Source organism: Chenopodium album, chromosome 14 (genome assembly GCF_948465745.1).
Source record: "Chenopodium album chromosome 14, dcCheAlbu1.1, whole genome shotgun sequence".
In the NCBI taxonomy this organism is placed as follows: domain Eukaryota; kingdom Viridiplantae; phylum Streptophyta; class Magnoliopsida; order Caryophyllales; family Amaranthaceae; genus Chenopodium; species Chenopodium album.
Genome location: NC_137847.1, coordinates 11,066,353 through 11,084,567, shown reverse-complemented (window position 1 = coordinate 11,084,567; position 18,215 = coordinate 11,066,353). Strand labels below are relative to the sequence as shown.

General features: G+C 35.9%; 2 protein-coding genes across 2 annotated transcripts; one reads left to right on the top strand and one right to left on the bottom strand.

Moving 5' to 3' along the window:
- Window positions 1–5,051: 5,051 nt before the first annotated feature.
- On the top strand, window positions 5,052–7,913 carry LOC145577774 (uncharacterized). The gene is made up of 5 exons (XM_081635224.1): window positions 5,052–5,441; window positions 5,533–5,745; window positions 5,841–6,407; window positions 6,637–6,792; window positions 6,909–7,913. Exons 1-5 carry the CDS (start codon window positions 5,052–5,054, stop codon window positions 7,911–7,913), a joined length of 2,331 nt encoding a protein of 776 aa, XP_081491350.1.
- Window positions 7,914–10,377: 2,464 nt separating this feature from the next.
- LOC145578897 (rab escort protein 1-like) lies at window positions 10,378–17,734 on the bottom strand. Its single transcript, XM_081636195.1, has 9 exons — window positions 16,968–17,734; window positions 15,262–15,384; window positions 15,025–15,124; window positions 14,164–14,202; window positions 13,828–14,071; window positions 13,668–13,743; window positions 12,775–12,994; window positions 11,173–11,253; window positions 10,378–10,925 (listed from the first exon to the last, which is right to left on the bottom strand). Exons 1-9 carry the CDS (start codon window positions 17,675–17,677, stop codon window positions 10,833–10,835), a joined length of 1,686 nt encoding a protein of 561 aa, XP_081492321.1. The 5' UTR covers window positions 17,678–17,734; the 3' UTR covers window positions 10,378–10,832.
- Window positions 17,735–18,215: the final 481 nt, after the last annotated feature.

Here is an 18,215-nt window from a genome sequence, read left to right as displayed (position 1 = left end):
AAGGAAACATGGCATCTTAATATCTCATATTTTAATTAAATTACCGCAATTAGATAACATCATATATTATTCATTACTAATCATAAAATATCATACTTATATTTTATCTTAGGTATGAGATAGAATCAAATCTTATTTTAATTATGGAAGATAAATCATATTTATTTCCCATGATTATCCTAACTAATTTAGGAGATTCTATCCTAATTGCCTAGTCAATCACAATATTTTAAATCAATTATTATCCTAAGATAATTATGGAATAATCTCATTATTTAATAAATTATTATCCATATAAAATCTTTTTGCTCAAAATTTATCCAAACTTAACAAAATTAAGAACTTTAATTTTGATAATTATCTTTTCAAAATTTTAAACTTACGGAGTATCTTTTATTTTAAAATCTGATATTTATTAAAATAAATTTTTTTTTTTTGAAATTTGCGCTAGCCACCGTGGTGTGGCCAGCTGAAGCCAGCCACGGTGGCAATACACCGTGCTGGTTTATGCTGTTGTGTAGCGATGCACGGCAGCAGCAGTGCGTGCAATGGTTGCACGAAGCTGCTGTTGCTGCCACTGCTGCCCCACCCTACCCTCCCTCCTTGACCACCCGGTGCGGCTGTCACCGTGGCCGCGCTACCCAGCTACGGCTGCCGTACATGTAGGTAATATTTCAAGCATCCCACACTTGAGCCCCACTGTGATCATATACTTAAGCATGGTGGCGTCCAAAGAGAAGGAAGCTAGAGCAAAAGAGTCGCCAACAAGTTTTAGGAACTTGTAAACCGTTCACGGGGTGAAGGTTACACCCCTTCACAATCCATGAGATCGCTAACTCCATAGTGGTCTAGAACCATGACTAGATATTCAGGGATGAAGGTACAAATCCAACCTAAAAGAGATTGAACCTGCCCTAAATAGGCCTCTACTTTATTCTTCTCATATTCATGCGCGCTTTCCGACTAACATACAATCAATATATTAATCTTAAACCTGTTTAATCTATGTTGGTTGATTTATTAATGCACAAACAAATCTATTATTGGCGATCACTTGAACTAAAATCATATTAGCCTAAATAAAATTATTAATTATCTTATTAAGCGTGATTTCATGTACAATTTCCCTTTAAACCTGCAAGAGAGGGCATGATCAAGCAATAACATACTATATATCAAGCAACATAATAATATATTGACACAACAAATCATCATCATCATAACAATATCAATAAAGCATAATAATATTAGCAAGACCCTAGGCATGATACTAACATGATTAATAACAAATCCTAGCATGTTACTAAACAACAAAGATCAGAGCTTTAACCCTAACATGATACTAACATGATAGAAGAAAATAAGAAAATATCTAAACATGATACTAGAAAGCAATAAAAGCATCCTAACATGACCCTAGGAATTAAAACAATATAAGCATGCTTTCTATAAAAATAGAGCAATAAAACAACTTATTTTGTTGCCTCCACAACAAGAAAATAGCGTTTTTCCGACCGAGAAAATCCGTCGGTAAAACATCAAAATTGGTCGCTAAAATTGTTACCGACTGAAATCAGTCGGAATTCATCGGCCAGTAAAGTTATGGTCGGTAAATACAAATTTACCGACTGAATTTCAGTCGGTAAATATTTAGCGACCAATTTTTAGAAATTACCGACTGATTTTTTATCTGTTGCAAAATAACGACCGAAATAAAATCAGTCGCTAATTAGCGATTGCATAGCAGTCGGTATTTACCGACGGTATTTCAGTCGCTATTTAGCGACTGATTTGTCTACAGTCGGTATTTAGCGACCGATATTTGTTCGGTAACATTGAAACGAATAATAAAAAAAATTAAAGCCTGCAAACCTATCAGGCATGCAAGCTTTGTATACTCCGTAGTTTTTTAAACAGTCTCTTTTTATACATTTTGTACTTCATATAATGAATACTTCTAATAATTTGTACTACCTTTTTTTTTAAATAGAAATAATTTGTACTACTTTATATTAATAATTCTCAATAATTTGTACTTTGTATAAATAGTTCTCAACAATTTGTACATTATTACACCTTAATTTATCTATTTTAACAATATCTAAAAAAATACAAATTTTCCTTGAAGCGTAATCCAACTTTGTTGATGTTGAACATTGACTTTAACCTACATTAACACAGATTCAACAAATAAATTATCAAAAACTACGAAAAAATGAAAACAACATATAATAGAAAATAGAAATGAATTTAGTTTGTAATTTGGGCAGACAGAAGGAAAAAAAACAGAAAATAATAGATCGGAAAATGAAAACATGAAAAGAATTTTAACATAGTCTTAAAAATTGAATAGTGAAAGGAAAATAAAAAATTAAAACAAAATGGATTAAAAAATATCAAAATTTACAAAACGCATATCTGAATAACTAAACATATATAGATCTATATAAAAAAAAAACCATCAATAACGACATCTAAAAAATCCAAAAACAAACCCAATTTTTTATTACTGACATACGAAATTAAACCCTTATGTCAAGATATATTACAAATAACATTAAAATCACTTGAGAAAGAAAACCCAAATAAGAAATAAAATCACTTGAGAATGAAAACCCAAATGAAAAAACGGAATTGAAAAAAAAAACGAGTACAAAACAACAATAATGAGAACATTTACCTTGCCATTGATTTATAGATCTTGTTAAGTGTCGCTTCAATGAAGTGTATAGAAAGCTCAAAACCCTTTCATTAATGGTGGAGATCGAAAGAGAAGAACAAAAAGGGGGGGGGGGGGGGGGCGGCTAGAGCAAGAATAAGAAAATAAGGGGCTTAGGGTTTATTTGTCTTATACATCGCGAATTTGGGAAAGTGAAATACAAATTAGCGACCACTAAACGGTCGCTAATTACCGACTGTTTTAAAAATCGGTCGCTAAATAACGACTGATTTTTAATACAGTCGGTAAATTAGTGACTGATTTTTAAAATGGTCGGTAATTAGCGACTGATTTTCGTAACGGTCGGTAATTACCGACCATTTTAAAAATCAGTCGCTCAATTGTCTTTTTACAGACTAATTTATTGTCAGTCGATAATATCGGTCGCTAAAAACGTGTTTTTTTGTAGTGCTCGTATCTCTTTCTATTAAAACAATACACACGTTAGTAACTTCAATGAAAATATTAAATCAAACAATTAATTTAAATAATTGAAATAGGGATTTGGGACCAGACCCTCAGAAATTATCAACCTAGTTCTAGACACACCTAGCCAAGTTCGAAATTGTCTTCGCCCTAGACGTGAAAGGTTTGATATTTCTGAGGGTTTGGTCCCAAATCTCTATTTCAATTATTTAATTGAATTGTTTGATTTTATTGTTTTCCTTGAAGTTACTAACGCGTGTATTTTGTTATTAGAAAGAGGTGCGAGGCATCCAAGTATGTAATTTAATTGTTTTATTGATATTATGATATAGAAATTATGCTTAGATTATTATTTTGATTCCTAGTATCATGTTTAGGGTAATTTATAATATCAATTATGATTTCTACAGTGCTTCCTATTTTCTTTCCTAATATCATGTTAGTGTCATGTTAGGGCTAAAGCTTTGATTTTCAATGTTTAGTGACATGCTAGGATTTGTTATTAATCTTGTTAGTATCATGCCTAGGATCTTGCTATTAACATTATGCTTTATTGTTAACATGATTATTATGATGATTGTTATTATGTTGCTTGATGATTATTATGGTTATTGCTTGATCACGCCCTCTCTTGCAGGATTAAAGGGAATTTGTACTTGTAATCACGCTTAATAAGATAATTAATAATCTTGTTTAGGGTTAATATGATTATAATTCAAGTGATCGCCAATAATAGATTTATTTGTGCATTAATATTCAACCAACATAGATTAAACAGGTTTAGGGTTAATCTATTGATTGCATGTTAGTCAGAAAGCACACATGAATACGAGTAGAATAAAGTAGAGGCCTATTTTACAGGGCGAGTTCTTTCTCTTTTAGATTGGATTCATACCCTCATCCCCGAACACCAGTCATGTTTCCATACCTATTGGAGTTGACGATCTCATGGATTGTTAAGGGGTGTAACCTTCACCCTGTGAACGGTTTACAAGTTCCTAAAACTTGTTGGCGACTCTTTTGCTCTAGCTTCCTTCCCTTTGGACGCCACTATGCTTAAGTGTATGATCACAGTGGAGCTCAAGTGTAGGATGGCTTGAAATATTCCCTACACTATCAAACGGCTATGAAATATTGAGATAGAGTGATTACATATAATAAACAATACAACTAAATAATTATCAAACTACTCCAAAAGATTGATATAGTGTGATTACCGTTCGGCTAAAAAAATAAAAATAAAACAAAGGGCTACCGAACTTGTGAATTGTTGATAGCGATCCGAGACATCACGCATAGTGCTCCAAATTAATTAGTAAAGATCTAAAATTTTGATCTCGTATATATAGTGATATTACCCATAATTAAAGGGGTGGAGGTATTTGGTGAATTGATTTTCACGCACCAACAAAATAAACAATACAATAAAAACCCATCAAAGCCAAGACACGGCTGCACATACGGCCATATAAATAAATATATAGGGTTTAAGATAGAGTATAAAATAAAATTCATAAAATAATTTAAAATATCTTATTTTAGTCACAAAATATATCTAATAAAATCTTAAAATTCGGGTATTACAATCTACCCTCCTTAAAACAAGTTTCGTCCCCGAAACTTAAAATAGAATAATTTAGGATATTACAATCTACCCTCCTTAAAACAAGTTTCGTCCCCAAAACTTAAAGTAGAAAAATAAGTTGTAAATATAAGAGAAAGTAAAAACTAAATCAAACTTTTCTATATAAAATAGATAGATAGAGTATTAAAATTATTAAGGGTATTACAATTGATGAGGTTAGATGAGCTTGAGGAAAGGGAGGAGATTTATTGGAAATAGAGAAGCAGGCAAGAGTGGCTAAAAAATGGAGATAAAAACTCAAAGTTTTTTCACACAAAAGCTATGCAAAGAGCCCAACAAAACAACATTGTTTCCATCTCCGACGAGGCTGGTAACATTTTCAATGATGAGGAAAAAATTTCAGAAGTACTAGCTGCTCATTTCGAGATCTTGTTTGGCTCGTCTTCCCAGGTTGATGCTGACCCGATTATTGACTTAGTGGAGACTCGTGTGTCGGAGTCGATGTTCAATGTTCTTGCAGACCCTTTTAGAGCGGATGAAGTTACACAAGCCCTTAAACAAATGCATCCCACGAAGAAACCGGGACCTGACGGTATGTATGCTCTCTTTTATCAGAAATTCTGGAATATTGTTGGCCCGGACATAATTGATTTAGTCCTGGATATTTTAAATAATGGGGGTGACATTGGGTCGATTAATCAGACTTACATTGTTCTAATTCCTAAGAAAAAAAGAGTGTGAGTCTCCTGCTGATTATAGACCTATTAGCTTGTGTAATGTGATTTATAAAATTGTGACGAAGGTGCTAGCGAATAGACTGAAAGTTGTATTACCAAATATTATTCATGAGTCGCAGAGTAGTTTTGTTCCAGGGAGGTTAATTTCTGATAATATCCTTGTTGCTTATGAATGCTTTCACTACTTGCGTAAAAAGAAGAAAGGGAAAACAAGTTTCTTGGGGTTTAAGCTCGACATGAGCAAGCCTATGACAGGGTCGAATGGTCTTTCTTGGAGTGTATGATGCTTAAGTTGGGTTTCCCGGGTGGCTATGTTGCTAATGTTATGAAATGTGTGAGTTCAGCTTCCTTTCAAATTCTTGTGAACGGGCAGCCTTTGAGAAGATTTTTGCCTTCTAGAGGTCTGTGTCAAGGTGACCCTTTATCCCCTTTTTTATTCACCATTTGTGCTGAGGGCTTACCCACCCTCCTTAGAGATGCCGAAAGAAGGAAGGTCATTCATGGGGTTAAGATTGGCAAGAGAGTTGATCCGATATCCCATTTATTTTTTGCAAATGATAGTCTGTTATTTATCAGAGCTAACGATGAAGAAGTGGATAATGTGCTTGATATTCTTTCTACCTATGAGATGGCTTCGGGCCAGAAACTGAATATGGAGAAATTGAAAGTCTCCTTTAGTCGAAATGTTGAGCCAGAAAAGAGAAATATGCTTCAGATGAAGTTATCATTTAAGGTCGTTGAAGCTCATGACAAATACCTTGGGCTTCTTACTTATTTAGGGAGTTCAAAAAAAAGAATTTTCTCCGTTATTCAGGATCGAGTTTGGAAAAAATTGAAAGGGTGGAAAGGTGGATATCTCTCGCAAGCTGGTCGGGAAGTCCTAATCAAGTCAATTGCTCAAGCCATTCCCACGTATGCAATGCAATGCTTCAATTTGCCGGTGAGTATCCTAAAAGAAATTGAACGAATGTGTCGTAGCTTCTTTTAGGGTCAGAAAAAAGATGAGCACAAGACGGCTTGGATAGCATGGGAAAAACTGATTGTGTCAAAGAAGGAAGGGGGGGCTGGGAATGCGTGACTTATTGTGTTTTAATAAGGCAATGTTGGCGAAACAAGTGTGGAGGCTTCTCACCAACACTAACTCGCTGATGGTACGTACCTTGAAGCAGAAATGCTTCCCGCACTCTGACCTTATGTCGGCCAAGGTTATGCCGAATGCAAGTTATACATGGAAATCAATTCTTTCTGCCAGAGATGTAGTGAAGCTTGGTGCTTGCAATCTGGTTGGTTCTGGGAGCACGATTGACATCTGGAGAGACCCATGGGTACCCAATCTGCCAAATTTCAGAGTTTTGCCAAGACTTAGGACTGATATTGATACGATTATAGCAATATGTTAATGAGCTCATGATGGATGGGGTTTGGAATGAACAGTTGCTAGAAACGCATTTTCGTGGAATGGGAAACAAATGAGATCAAGAAAATCCCATTGGCTTCGTTAACTCAGGCTGACTGCTGGACGTGGCAGCTTTCTAAGAGCGGTGATTTCACTGTTAAAAGTGTGTACTTCGCTCTCTTGAACTCTATCAAAGCTGAGGGTATGTCTTCTTCTTCTTCTCCCCCCTGCAATGATATTTGGAAAATGCTGTGGAATGCTAGTGTGCCCCCTAAAGTTAAAAATTTTGGGTGGCGTGCCCTCCATGGGGGTGTGCCTGTCCGTAGAAAACTGAAGAAAAGGGGCATTTGTGTGGACGATGTGTGTTCTGCTTGTGGTGAGGAAGTTGAGACTGTAATGCACACTCTCTTTTTCTGCTCTAATGTTAAGAGCATTTGGTATTTCTCACCTCTCCGATTGAATATTGAGTGTGATGCCTCACCGTCTTTTTTCTCTTTTTGTTATCAAATACTTAAGGAGAAAAAATATAGAGAGTGGTGGGATATTTTTTGGAGCCTTTTATGGGGGATATGGTTGAAAAGAAATGTGTGGTGGTTTGATAAGAAGAATCACAACATTAAGTCTGTGATTAATCGAGCCTTAAACCTAGTGCGCGAATATGTGAAGGCGAATGAGGTGAATGCAACAACTCCTATTCCAAGTTCTCTGACTGTTCAGGCTTGGAGTGCTCCACCAGTTGGTATATGCAAAATTAACTCTGATGTGGCCTGCTTCAAAGATAAAACCACATGCATTGGTGGCATGGCTAGAGATTATATGGGTGATGTGCTTCTGTCAACTTGCTGGAGAATGAAAGAGGAGTACGACGTGGATGTGGGTGAAGCCCTCGCTGCTAGACACACTCTAAAAATAACCTTAGAAGCTAGCTTCATAGAGATCATCCTTGAAACTGACAATGCCATGCTCCACCAGTTTTTGAAGCATAGAAAATGTCTGAATTCCAAATTTGGTTTGATTGTTAAGGATATCCTCACTCTAACTGATTCATAAGTTAGTTTTTCTACTTCCCATGTGGGTAGGAAAGGGAATGGGGTAGCTCATAGACTTGCTCAATGTAGTGTGATGTTTGATGTTATGCGTGTTTGGATGGAAGAGGTGCCGGATTGTGCATCGGATGTTGTAATGTTTGACAATTTGAGCTAGTTTAATAATATGTGCCCCGTTTTTTTTTTTAAAAAAAGTAACAACATTAGTAACAGGTTGTCATGCGACAACTAGCGCAAACAGTATAAATATTATTTTTTTAATCTGCAACATGAAACACAAGGCTAAATATATACCAAAGTGCCATTTGATAACCAAAGGTGATCAACTTGGGCTTGCTCTTGCTCAACTTTGGGTTCAATGTTGCTATATTATTTGAGTGAATAATTAATTCATACCAAACGAGAGTTGACTCAAATGGAAGGACTTGAGTTTGAGCCTCAGCGAATGTAGAAAACTCTTTTGGGAGACTGATACGTGTTTTATTTGTCCACTTATCATGGCATTTTAAACACTATTTTGTACTCTTTCCCCTACTTCAATCCATTTTTCCTACTCTTTTTGTGCACGATTATAGCTTTTCGCTTCCCCAATCTTTTTTATATGCGTGTTCATGATTGTAGATGCAATGAGAAATTGATTATATAGCATAAGCATGAAGAACCATTTTGGAAGCAAAGCAAAGTAGGAGCGGGCGTGCACCCCTGAAGGAGCGGGCGCTCCTCCCAAATTTTCATATTCTGCCCCATTTTGCAGCAGTTAGAAGCGGGCACGCAAAGAGCCCAGGAGCGGGCGCTCCTGTGAGAGGAGCGAGCGCTCCTACTGTTCTGAAGCCCGATTTTTTACGGATTTTACAATGTAATTTTTGGGCGTATAAATACAACCTCGACTTCAGTTTTAAGGACCTTCTTCCCTTTAGTTTTCTTAGGCCCTTAGTTTCTCTAAATCCTCTTTAATTAGTTTAGTTTTCCTCAAAACTCAATCATTGTATGAATTAATTGAAGTTTGTTCTCTTGAATTCAACATTTCCCTCAACTTTGAAGCTTCATTGGTAATCACTTTTCTCTATCTCTTGTTCTTTATTTTCTGTTTTTATTTACTTTGAATTGCTAATTTCTTCTTTAATCTTGTTTAATTGTTGTTGCATGTTCAATCTACCTTGTTCTTAATACTTTTCTCAACTTGTTAATTCAATGCTAGATTTAGAACTTGTTGTTATGAAGTTCTTCACCATGATTAGTGAGTAGTTAATTAGCTAGGGGTTGGGTGAAGGCCCAACCAGGCCATGGGTTGATTGATGTTTGTGCTTGCATGTTCATTTTGGGTTGATGATTGATTGTTAAAGAATTGGTTAATTGCATATGTAATTGGATGGTCACTTATTGCCCATGTATTCACTTCTATGCTTGCATTGAGAGATGGAGTCTAGTTGTGAGCCTTTTCTTATATAATTATGCTAAATTCCTCTTGATTATGCTTTCTTGTTTGGATGGTGTAGTACTCTTAGTAGCAACAATTAGGTGAGAAATCCCGATTGCTTGTGCCTTAATACTTTCTTGGACCGATCGAAAGACAAACCCGAGTTAGTAGTCTACTTCCCATCGTTAAGACTTGGTTGGCCTATCTTGTTAGTTGAGCTTGGTTTAGGAATGCTTAGTGTTGTGGCTTCGAAAGAAGGCAATGTTGAGTGTCCTTTCTATCACCCGATTTGTGTTCATGCTTGCCTATTGTTTTGAACCGTTGGTTTGGTTGGTGTCGTTTCCCATTTCCCCCAAGTGTTTGTCTCCATAGTAGTTATTTAATCAAAACCCCCAATTTATAACCGAACTAGCTTATAACCGTTTCATACTATTGGTGTTCTTGACCCATTCCCTGTGGATATTATCCTCTACTTACCCTAGACTTGTCTTAGGTTGGCTTAGGTAGAAATATTGTTTTGTTTTAGGGTGATTGTCCAACGTCTGATTATTCCTCTACCAGAGACTCACCCACCATAAGCCAGGTGTGCTACTTGGGTTGAATCCAAATGTAGTCGGAGCTAAGATTTGACGAACCGGGTGGACATATTAAAAAAGTCCAAACCTTGGAGAAATTTTATTTATTTTCAAGGAACAAAAAAATACTACTATATAATACGCCTTTTACTAGACTTGGCAAGGATAGGGAATACCTTGTTGGGTCATTTGGTTCAACGTACGAGTATGGAGTGGAATGGAGTTAGATCCATACTAGGGTGGTATAGATTGAAAACCTCATGTTTGGTTTAATCATGGAATGGATTCTACATCCATACCTAAGGGTTGGTTACTTTTAGAATACCCAATCTTACTCATGTTTTAATTCTTAATCATAAACCAAACACTTACAAGATGTTACTTAAATATACTGCGAAATACAAATACTACTATGCAAACTAACAGAAAATATTTATTGTCATTATAATTACGAGTAGAATTACATGGTTGAAAAAATAGTTGGAGTCATATATAAAAAATAATAACTTTCTGAATTATTAACTCAATATAAATAAATAAAAAGTCCATAAAAATTGAATGAGAAAAAACTACTAAACTAGCAATTCCCTAGCCGGAGAAGAGGGGTTAGTGTTCGCCGGAAAACATGAATGATGTGGGTAACTACGGTTGCTTGATACTCAAGCTTTTCTCTCTTTACAAAGCTAAAAGATTACTCCTTGGTTTGTCATTAATGATTTTGAACTTTAAAGCCAACATCATAGTGTTCCACTGTTCTTCCTGGCAATAGCGCAAAGTATATTAAGATGACAATACACCAGAATTGGTAGAATATGGGAATGGTTTGAACAATGTGGTCAAGCAAATTTCCTTATAATTCATAAACAATAAAATTCCTTTAGTCATGCACTAACTTTTACAACTGTGTTTAGTTTTCTCATATGGTTATCCACTATTCAGGACCAAGGTCTTCGACGTTGTCAGGATCCTCCGGAGAGGCTTCCTCTGGGAAATATTCTTCGCCATTGAACATTTGTTCAAACATCTGCAAACCAGATATTAACCAAGTTAGCACACTCGGGTTTCAATTTCTTTCAAATGGAAGCCTAAGGGAATTCCCATCTTGGCACAACATTGCAAAAGCCCAGAGAACAGTAATTTAAGCAGTGAAGAACTGAAGATATTACTGCAATCATATAAAGGCCAAACAAGGTCTAGTTGCAAGAAATTGTAGATGCATCTTCTATAGTCGATTTGCGCAAGTATCATTGCACAAAATCGAGTTAACATACCTTCTTTGTAGTGTCAATGAGGTTATTATAACTTAAATTTCCATCAGGAGAGGGACTGCTGCTGATAGTAGACACTGATTTCTGCAATGAAGCATGGATACAAACTGTCACCTATCGGAATTTTGCTCAAAAACCTTGTCCAAGTATCATGATAGATAAAAGATGCAAAACAACAGAAAACCAAAATGATCAACTGCAAGCTTTTTTTAAACTTTAACATATAAAGAGAATAATAATAATTACCCATCAAATCTATACATATCTATCTTGTGCATATCCAAATATCATTCACAGGATAATAGGAACTAAAATTAGAAGAGCTACAACGACCATCACAACGTTGAAACTTGCAAGTTCCCTAACTGTAGTAATACTTAAATAAATAAATGCAAATATATTTTGCTACTCAGAAGAAATGCTGAAGATGCTACTGACTACAAAATGACTGTAGACAACAACCAAAAAAAAAAAAAAAAAAAAAAAAGAAGAATCCCCAAGTCTCTAGCTTATAACCACAGTTTATTTACTCCAGAAGCACGAGACATATTTAAAAGATATAGAGGGGCAGAAGAGCATTCTGATCTCATATCAGCCATCATGGTTGATACCTACCTCACTTGCTCAAAACCTTGATGTGTTAATCAATGAACTTCAGAAACATCCATCAATTATCAATCTCATACCTACCTCAGTTGGCCAAATACTTGATCTCACATCAACCATCTGAACAAAAGCATTCCACCACACAGACTATCTTTTGCAAATGAAACCTCCCCCCCCCCCCCCCCCATCTTCTATTATTGTGGCCATTTCTCCGCTTACAATAATAATAAAAAAGGGATTGCCTTTGTAAGCCTAGGCAACAACTGTTCTCCCCTATTTTTCACAGAAAAGGGTTGGGGGACTAAGAATCATGCATCAATTGCTAGCCTGTTCCAGCTGCACTTTCTCTCCAAATGGCTATTGCTTTACATATATAATTTAGGCTAGTGACAGCTTCTCTAACAGAGTATCAGCCTTTGACTAGTGAGAGCAAGGCTGCATGTATGGGGTATGGGTCTCCCCTGACCATGTCTAAGTTGAGAATAACAAGCAGTAGTACCTGGTGGGCAGTCTGCGTAATAATCCAAACCATTTTTTGCTGACTTTAGCAAAAGAAATTCATGTTCTATGGGATAAAAGAAAATTAAGGAGGATCATCCAAATGACATGAACAATGAAGAATCCATTAAGTTGATAGAATATATAAATTATTCCCACAATGATGTGAATTCTGCATCGATCCAATAAGAAATGACCAGGACCATAAGGACTGGATAGGGCATTGATCAAGAACGACATAGCACACAGGCGGCTTCATGAGGAATAGCCTTGAGCAAAAATAAAAGCCAAGAGCTTATGATTATCCAGTCATGGTATACCAAGAAGTTTTGCCAGTATTGCCACTACTAAATATAGCTCAATCTAAAAGTTGCAACACAAATGAATGCACTTCCAGAAAGTATGACTTGGTTGAGCCTAAAGAGCAGGAAAATGGGTATTAAAATCACCAATTTATCTTTTCGTTTTTCTTTAGGTGGGGTGTAAGGGAAGCAATCACACCTCTGTAATTTCCTGGACATATAAGGCAGTCCACACCAATGCTGGTTTTTCCTCTTCTGTAACTGCACTCTGATCTACTAACTTATCTTCGGGAATTTCTGGAGCCTTTAACTCAGAGCTTCCGGATGTAGGTTGCTCGAATAAAGTATTAATTGCAGCATTTAAAATTTTCTTCCCTTGGCTGGCATCATCACAGAAAGTAGAGAGGTGCAAAACAAACCTGTTGAACAGGAAGTATGCAACATGAGTCATTTGCAAATTCCTTCTTATTTCTTCCACATGTACATTGCAACGAAGATAAGGAAGGAAAGATTAGATCAGATAGACACATAAAACACATACAAGTACACAATGGTATTCATACGCCCAACATTTTTAAATATCTAGTAAGATTATTAGTTTGCAGAATCAGAGGTGCTACATATGTCTCAGTCCCAAAAAAAAGAAGAAATGCAAATCATAGACAAGTTATAACTGGTCTATATCTTAGATAAACACATATATTTTCTAAGCTTTTCCACATTCTCAAGTTTCTAGTAGGAATGTAGGATTACCATTTCATTTGCAGAATGAGAGGATGCTATAATACATTCCAAGAAACAAGGAGAAAAAAAGCATATAATTGACTGTTTTATATTGTCATCCATCACCGAAAAAAAAAATAAAATAAAATAAAAGAGAGCAACTGGTTTCCATTTGCTCTACAGTCGCTGATCTCACTATTGGCTAGTGGGATCAAAATTTGACTTCGAATGTATATCGCAGTTAAGGTGTAGCACTGTAGCTGCTCCCTTCAAGCATTACCAATAAAAGACTACAAGCAATCTCATAAGTTTGGAGTCAGGAATAATGTAAATAGAGACAGACAAAGATTTGTTGGCTTCCAAACTTACACGCCCACGGGGCACACTGCTGAATTGCTGCCTAGTTGGAGAACCCGGACTGATGTTGCCTGCTCAGCGTACAAAGCTAGAGAAAAAAATATAGTAGTAAGCTTATAATCCCCCCTCAAACTTATATATAAGAATCGAATAAGGCATCTACAAATCTTACATCTGGGAGGATATACTATTAAAAGGTTTGAAGCATCTGACTTCAATGATGTTCTAGTAATACATATTCCCCTAGCCACCTTTTTTATATCTCTTGGGATGGAATTTTGAGAACTTCCTTGTAAACCATCTGGCTTAGACAAAGTCAAAGCTTGCGGAACTACAAATTGTGGGTCAATAAGCAATTGCTGACTCAAGATATCCTGACCAGAAGCCAATCTAACACCTTTATAAAGACCACTACCCTGCAGTATCAACAATATAAAGTAAACTTGTCACATTATTCACGTGCTATGGAGCTACTAGTTGAACACCTATTAACAATCACATTTCACACCTTATCTGCAAGCAAAGCTGTTACTGGCATTCTCAGTACCTGTAAATTTAAAAAGAAAAAAAAAAAGGTTTAGTCGAAGCCTATAATGATAAAAGTTCACCTTCAGAAGGGAATTGAATCAAATTCACCATGTTAAAACAAGAGAAGAATATTAACATGTACATGAAATGAATTCAATTTGGTTTCATGGTAATTCAACAGATTAGGAATCTAAATGAAGGGCAAAACATCTACAGAAATCTTAATAATATCATCAAAGCTGGTCAATGAATGATAAAATTATTGCATAATTGCAAGATATTAGTAGCAAACTTCATCACTCAAGTGATTTTAATAGTCAGCTTATTATAATTTCCCAGCCAACATGACTCCTTAAGTTCCCTCTTAGGATGGAAAGCCAGCTCCTGGTTATACAGACTATAAACATAAAGTCTTTATACAGATGAAGTCTAAAAGTAATGCTCACACACAAGGCCATTAAAGGAGGGGGGTGGGGGGGAGGGGTGCTAGGCAAGCATTCTCACTCACACAGTTAAGTTGTCTTGGCCTTGCCCATACAAAAAGAAGATGTCTTATGCTTATCTTATCCCTACACATTTTCAGAATAGGATGTTTTTATTATATTCTAATAGACAGCTGACTATCATTCACAGCAAAATATTTTCAATAAAAAAAATTAAAAAAAAAAAAGGATGGGAAAGGCAGTACTTTTGTTACAGTTCAAAAAGTCACAAGAGTATTCTATCGAATCGGAAGGTCAACTACTATGTCAAAAAGGAACCGAACAAACACATGTAGATGGAAGTAAAACAATGATTGAACCAAGACAATACTTTCTAAGTAATTCTCTCAGGCACCTACATATATGCATCCTTTGACAGCAGCACGACGGCAGAAAGCTTGTGGCAACTCTCCTTGGCCATACATAGGATATAACATAGCACCTGGGGCATTTGGGAATCTTAAACAGGATGGGAAGATAGTTGACAGGTAGATAAACAAAACTTCAGCCTTCGTCAATTTCAAACAGAAAAGAAATAAGGAGTAAGGAAAAACTATATGAATATCAATAATCATGTTAATATAACAAATGCTCACCTTCCAATCGATGAGTGATACAGAGCCAAACGATTAATCCCATCCTTTGTCTTGAGCAGATCTTTGCAGACTTCTAAATTTTCTTGGTCGTAATCTGCAAGTGCTATGGCGTACAATATAATCCTAACGAGATAAAAGTTAAAGGTCATTAAGTACATTGTATAGGCAGACAAGCAAACAAATCCAATGTTGAATCAACTTCGACTAATAACACCATCTTACATAACAGTAATACGAAGCATGAGTAACTATTACAATAAAATTAATTTAAATCAATAGCCTTGTACGGTTAGCTTGAAAGTAAGAAACAAAAAACAAGGAAACACAAATGTAACAAGAAATCACCATTGCAACAAAGTGACAATGGTAAGGGACAGAGGAGATGAGAAGATGTACCAACTAGATTGATTATTTTGAGCTTACAAAAAAGGTAATGTTATGAAACACATTAATCTAGAGGACAAATGGGACTTAATCTTCTCTCAACTAGTCAACTTCTTGGTGAAGTTTAGTAGAAGTTCATCATGTCTAATTAAAACTACTAGCCCTCAATGTTTATATTTGGCCCTCCACTTCTTTCACGAGAGTTTCTAATCCCCATTCTCTTAAATCTCCAAACTTGGCTCACAAAACTTCTCTACTTAAAAGTGTCTCAACCATCAACGCCTAGTCCTCTCCATTTTAGCCTGAAGCCCTAAACCAAAGTTACTTTTTCCATATTCAATCAAGTCTTAACTTTACTTTTATCTTCTATACAATGCACATCAAATGAAACATTTGGACATTTTACCGTAATGATTAGCTCTAATCTTCCCAGACGATTCCAAATCATCAATTCAATTTAATACGAATTTAAACTACATTCTATTTCTATGATTCCCTAGCCAATACTTTCTACTGTGATGATTAGCTCAAATTTTCCCAAACAACTTCAAACATCAAATTCAATTCCACAAGAATCCTAGCTACATTCTATTTCTGTGATACCTTAGACAACACTTTTTACAGTAATGATTAGCTTTATTCTTCCCATATGAGCTCAAAACATCAAATTCGATTTAACAAGAGTCCCAGCTACAATCTACTTTCTACAGTAATTCTATTATTCTTAGACATCACATTCTACAGTAATGATTAGCTCTAATCTTTCCTGATGAGTTCAGGAAAATTCAATTAAACAAGAATTCTAGCTACATACCTACATTCTATTTGTATGATTCCCTAGACAACACTTTCTACCGTAATGATTAGCTCAAATCTTCCCAAATGAGTTCGGAACATCTAGTTCAATTTAACAAGAGTTCTAGCTAAAATCAATTTGTATGATTCCCTAGACAACACTTTCTACCGTAATGATTAGCTCAAATCTTCCCAAATGAGTTCCGAGCATCTAGTTCAATTTAACAAGAGTTCTAGCTAAAATCTATTTCTATATCATAGACAACAATTTCCACTGTAATGATTAGCTCTAATCTCCCCATATAGGTTCAGAACATCAAATTCGATTTAACAAGAATTCTGGATACATTCTATCTATATCATTCACTAGACAACACTATCTATTGCAATGATCAGCTCTAATCTTCCCAGTTCCTACATGAGTTCGGAACATCAAATTCGATTCAAAACAAATTCTACCAACATTATAGAAAATAAAGCAGAGATCATTTCCTATCTAAAATCACAATCATAAATAGATAAATTACCATTTAATCTTCTGATTCAAAGGATTGTTATTCAACCGAAACTTATTCAAGAAATCAATAAAAGGACTCTCCAAATCCTCCTCAGAAATAACATCTTCACTCTCCCCTCCCAAATGCTTCTGAACAAGCTTAAAAAACTCCATCAATGTCCGCTTTTCAATCAAACTCAAGCTCTTATCCTTAAAAATGGCGGCCCTCGATCCCGGAACACTCGAAAACCCCTTCTTCTCACCATCATAAATCAAACTAGCATCAATACTCTTGAATTCCAAATAATTATTAACCCCAGATTTCAACAACAAATCAATCGCAGAATCAGCACAAAACAAAACCCTAGGACCCGAAACATCGAAACAAAATCTACGAGTACAATCACCCAATTCCGCCGGAAAAGGAGGGATCTCAACATCTGAGAACAGAGACTTTGAGAAGAGAGAAACGACGTCATATTCTTCTGAAATGGGAGAAGGTTGAGGTTGAAGGGGAGGAGAGAGGAGGTGAGAGGAGAGTTCGGGAGGAGAGAGAGAGGAGAAATGGGAGCCGTAAAAGGGGTTGGGGTCGAGGTGGAGGACGGATTTTCCGGCGGTGGAGGCGGCGGCGGCGATGATGGATTGAGGAAGTCCGGTGCCGATTATTGTTATGTCGAAGTTGGTTGGATCTACCGCCGGGAATTCCGGCGGCGGCGGTGGTGGTGAATAAGAGTCCGACATGGTGGTTATTCGATGAGTCAAGAATTGGAGCGTTTCGGAAACTAACAGAGTTTCAACAAGTCAACTTTATTTATAGTTTTGTGTCGATTAAGGGATAACACTTGAAAAACGTACTTATAAGTCGTAAAAGATAAAAGGCAAAAGGTAACGAACGTTTCGAGGCGTTGGATAAGATAACTTAATATAGAAATATTAAATTAAAATTAGGGAAATTCTATATGGTGGTCTTCCAGTTTCAAAAATTTTACATGAAAGACAAACTTTTTTTTTCAATTCTATCAAGTGGCATTATGGTTTTTCAAAATTAAGTGTAGTGTCCTTTTTTTGGTTTACTGTATGGATAATTTTTATAATTAAAATGGTTAACTTAGGTTTTTTGGTTTAAAAATTGATTAAATTATACTTTAAAATAATAATTATAAATAAAAAAAAAAAAAAAGGAAAACCCACTACCACCGTATCTGTCGGCAAACAGATCTTCGCATCAACCTCCTTTTTCTTCTAACTCCGACCTTCCCCTAGCCCTCCTCTCCTCTCA